At 34.9% G+C, this 4348-nt stretch overlaps 1 protein-coding gene across 1 annotated transcript in view; it reads left to right on the top strand.

The window, feature by feature from the left end:
- The window catches only part of CAMKMT (calmodulin-lysine N-methyltransferase), a 196776-nt gene extending 193179 nt beyond the window's left edge, over nt 1-3597 (top strand). Inside the window, exon 11 of the mRNA XM_010706776.3 lies at nt 987-3597. Coding sequence (XP_010705078.1) covers nt 987-1064 — 78 coding nt within the window. The 3' untranslated portion in view covers nt 1065-3597. The remainder of the gene's footprint in view (nt 1-986) is intronic.
- Nucleotides 3598-4348: the final 751 nt, after the last annotated feature.

Below are 4348 nucleotides of genomic sequence, written 5' to 3' on the forward strand. Positions count from 1 at the left end.
AATAACATGAGCAATGTTGTGACATGGTCCAACTAAAATCCTTAATGCATGGCAAGGAAAATAGAGACAAAACAACATGGAATAGGGAGATCTGGCTTTAAACGTACTACTTTGGGGAGGAAAGATTCATATGTGTCAGTCATGACTAAAGGCTTTATTTTTTTTTTATGTATTTTTCCCTTAGGATTATATTAAAAATATGCAAATATTTTTATGTGAGGTGATTACAAAATGTAGTATTTATGAGTAATTTCCACAGTCGTGCTTTAATTAAATATATATACGTTTTGAATTGCATTTAACCAGAATGCCTACCAAAAAAACAAAAATTACACTATCTCTTCAGAAATTTATTCTTTCAACATAGATCAGAAAAGCATGGAATTTGAATAGTACACACAGGTTATCAGGTGATAATCCTCTCTCACAATAACAATTTTTAATATTCAGCAGAATTAATAAATAAGCCCATCAAGAACTGTGCTATGATCCTGGAAGGGGCTTGTGATTATGTAAACCTGCAATTAGTACTGTGTTATTTCAGAAGTCTGAAACAATTCTTGAGCTTAAATACCAAATACACAGCAAGAGTTAGCCTGAAGAGGGATAAACTTTTAACATTTATTTTTAAGTTTCTTACTTAATGGATTTAATGTAGGCCTTAAATCTCACCTGAATATAATTTATTTCCTTAATACAGCAGCTTGGGACCTCCTTTTTTTTCTTTCTTTTTTTTTTATTGAGTAACATGCAGCTTTTTATTGTATGGATTACTTTGTCCACAAACTCTGACCGGTTCATAATAATATTTGATGTATTCTTCCATACCTGTGATAGTATTTTACTTTAATATTTCTTCTTGTGATTATTAAATGTTTGATATTTACTAATATAATTTGCGCTAAGGAATATAGTTAGGCAAGAACTGTCTTCTTTTTTTAAATGCTTGCATGTAGTTTGCTTACTTTTCCCATTTTTATTTGCAGTTGAAAAATGAAGAAAAAGACACATATGATGAAAACCTCCATTACCCTCTTCTTCTTGTTTTAACCAAACACGGATAGAAGACGGCATTTTTTTGTTGTTATTTTAAGACGGACTGCTGAAAATTAATCCATGTACGTGGATAGTCAGGAAATGGGAGGGTTCTGTTCCCCCTTTTTATTCTTGAGTCATCATCAGAGAAATATTTTAATGTAAGTGCCGAGGAAGATATCTGGTTTGTTTCACAGTGTGTAAACATTGTGACTTTATTTTGATATCATTTTAGAATGTATTTTTCCAATTATTTTTCAGCCTAAACACCATCAGACATGAAATGCATACATTAACCAAGGTGTGAAAGCTTGCTTCCTTCTCTTTTGTGCCTTTAAACTTGTATGTATTTTGTTAACCTCTTTAAATGTTATTTTGAGGCCATATTTGAAAATACATGAATAATACACTTTGTGGTTTTACATAACTGCCTGTAAAGTGATAAATGCATTCACCTTTAATTAGTAAGGAAATGGTTGTCTTGAAATCTTTAAAAGGTGCACCTATTACATCCTCAGATTTTGATTCCCTTTGTTTTTTAAACTCAGCTGTTGATTTTTCTGTCGATAATTGAAGTGTCCTCATTTGCTGTGATGAAAGCTTTTTTTTAATACATATAGGGATGTCTGTGTGTTGTTGTCTTTTTTTTTTTTCCAGCAAGACTTTTCCTCTTCTAGATGTATAAGAAATTATGCGTCAGACAAAAGCCTCATAAACTGACCATTTGTCCTTTGGACACAATAGCCTGCCCAGCCCCTCTGCTCCTCCTCTCCAATTATGTGTGATTAGTCTCAGTGTGTTGTGTCAAGAAGGGGGAGTGTGCTGAGTGCTTATTATCTGTTTAGGTACAAGAAGAGCACATTTAGGTTCTGACTATGAATGGAAAGTGAGCCTTTATCTGGACTAAAATCTAAATGCTACTATTCTGAAAATCACTTTAAAAAATACATCCTTTTTTGATAGATTCTGAGAAGGACTAACAACTAAAAGAGTTTGTAACGTAATCAAACTGCCTCGCTCAAATTAGTTTACATTGTGATATATCATGGCCCAAGAGTTTGATAAACATTTAATATGACTTCCTGTGCTGGGAAAGAAAAAATTCTCCCAACAGACGGGAGCTATTTCTTTTTCTCTTAACAGGTTATTAGAACATTTTACCAACTTCTGACAAAAACAAAGCCGGAATCATTACAGAATACTGTACTCTTAAGCCAGAACAATTTTAAAATGATGAAAAAGAGAAAGAGTATAACTGAAAGAGGAAAGTAGTATCTAGGAAGCAGAGAGGATGCTGAAATACATTAATTAAAAGAATTGCAGTTTGGCAATAAGTGTTCTTCCATATTCAACAAATCGGGCAGCATGTAAACCACAAGCTCATGAAGGTCCTTTTCTCTTTGCACTTCTGCTCAAATTTCTTCACTACCAGTTTGCATGTCCTTGTATTCAATACTTTTTATGCTCCATTAGAGCACCTAGATGGATCTCAGAAGGCATAGGTCAAGTCGCAGTTAGATCATACGTTTCTTTCTCACAAAAACTTGAATTGCAATGCCAAGTGATGGGCTAACATCACAATAACAGCAATTTATTCCTCTTTTGATAAAAAGCAGCCTATTCTCAGTGTTAGATAAAGACCAGGGGCAATGTAAACCAACCATTTATATTAGAACTGAGTAGTATATCTCCCTTATAGCTGGTATGAGTTTCATATTCAAACTCTAGTTGGAAGATACCTGTCTAGCAGGAAATGAAAAGTAATTGAGAGTTATTTAAAATTGCTGTAAAGGTGGCATTAGTTCCATTTTCATTTTGTTCTATGTGTCCCACACAGCAAAGCCTTTGTTTTCTCTAAAAATACATACAAGGAAATCTTTATAATCAACCAAGGAGTGTAAAAAATAGTGAAATATTACAATTTGTGGACCTTTTATTTCTGAGAGGGCTTGAATGTCTGCTGTAACAATAATCTAATAAATATTATTAGCTGCCAGAAACAAAACTGGTGTCACTGAAAATCATCTTTTTAGCTCTAAGAAGAAAATAGTTTTACTTAAAATAGTAGCTGATCACTGCTTTTATTTCCCTAGTTTGTTTTGAAGGCTTTGCACAGGTGCCGCTATCCTTAAAGTGTATAATTGATGGCTTGTTTACCAAAGATGCATTTAGGCTTCATCCTGCAAACTCACATAGGAGCTCCACAGGCAGTAAAGTTCCTCATCTACATAAGTGTTTGCAGGTTTGGGCCATGTAGATGTTTTTAGAGGTATATAAGCCAGCTCTCTTCTTCTTCTTCTTCTTCTTTTGTTTGTTTGTTTGTTTTTGTTTTTTGCCTTAAAGTGGATATTGAAAAGTCCAAAATGCAGGATATATTGTTAGTGATGTGCTAACAGTGTTGTTTCTTTAAAGACAACTCTCGGAGTCCCTCACTTCAGTAGGGATTTGATAAATTGTTTCTGAGCTCTTTAATTTAAAAAAGTGTATGTAATGTTTCTAAATACATCAAATATTCTTGCTTAGAAAAAGTTAGGCAGCTTATCAAATCATTCTTATAAAATGTGTCAGAGTCTTTCATGTGGTGTGCTTTAACTAGCATCTGATACTTGGCGTATTTTTAATGACACAGTTTACTCTGCTTAGTAGCAGAATATTGAGCTTAATCATTTTGTGCTTGCAAAGCACTTTGAAGATGAACAACACAAATGAGCTATGCTGTCTTCACTGAGGGAGAACGGGAATGCAAAGCTGATGCAAGTCTGTTTTCAGATGTACTGGTAGTTTTTAGAGCAATATTGTCGTCTTCCTCCTCTCGCAGAGGAAAATGGCAGAGAAAGGATCTTCTTGTGGACGTGCCCCTGGGCGCAGCTCTAGTGCAGCTAGTGCTATTGGCAGTATGTTGTGGTCTTGAGAGTATGAAAGACCAAGAAAAGCAAATTCCATTTCATAGTCTGACACAAGATCAGGGCTTTCTTAAAAATTACAAATTAGTTCTATTTGTTAGCATTCTGGAATAACAGAGCAAATCTTTCCATTCAGGAAATAAGTTTGATTCGAAATGAAAATGTCTTAGGAATGTGAGATGAGGCAGGAGAACTTGCTACCCCAGGTACCTGTCCAGCTGCGAAATTGTTATTAGACAAGTCATTCGCATTTTGCCTGTGGCTTAATGGCTATGTGTTTGCATGAGGAGAGAAGTGGGATTCAAATTGCTCTGCACACAAAAAGCATCCTGGCTGCGTAAGGTTTACCAAGTGTTACATCGCCATTGTGAGCCTCCTCGGCTGCTACCGAACAAAAGGGGTGTTGGGTG

Source organism: Meleagris gallopavo, chromosome 2 (genome assembly GCF_000146605.3).
Source record: "Meleagris gallopavo isolate NT-WF06-2002-E0010 breed Aviagen turkey brand Nicholas breeding stock chromosome 2, Turkey_5.1, whole genome shotgun sequence".
Lineage (NCBI taxonomy): Eukaryota > Metazoa > Chordata > Aves > Galliformes > Phasianidae > Meleagris > Meleagris gallopavo.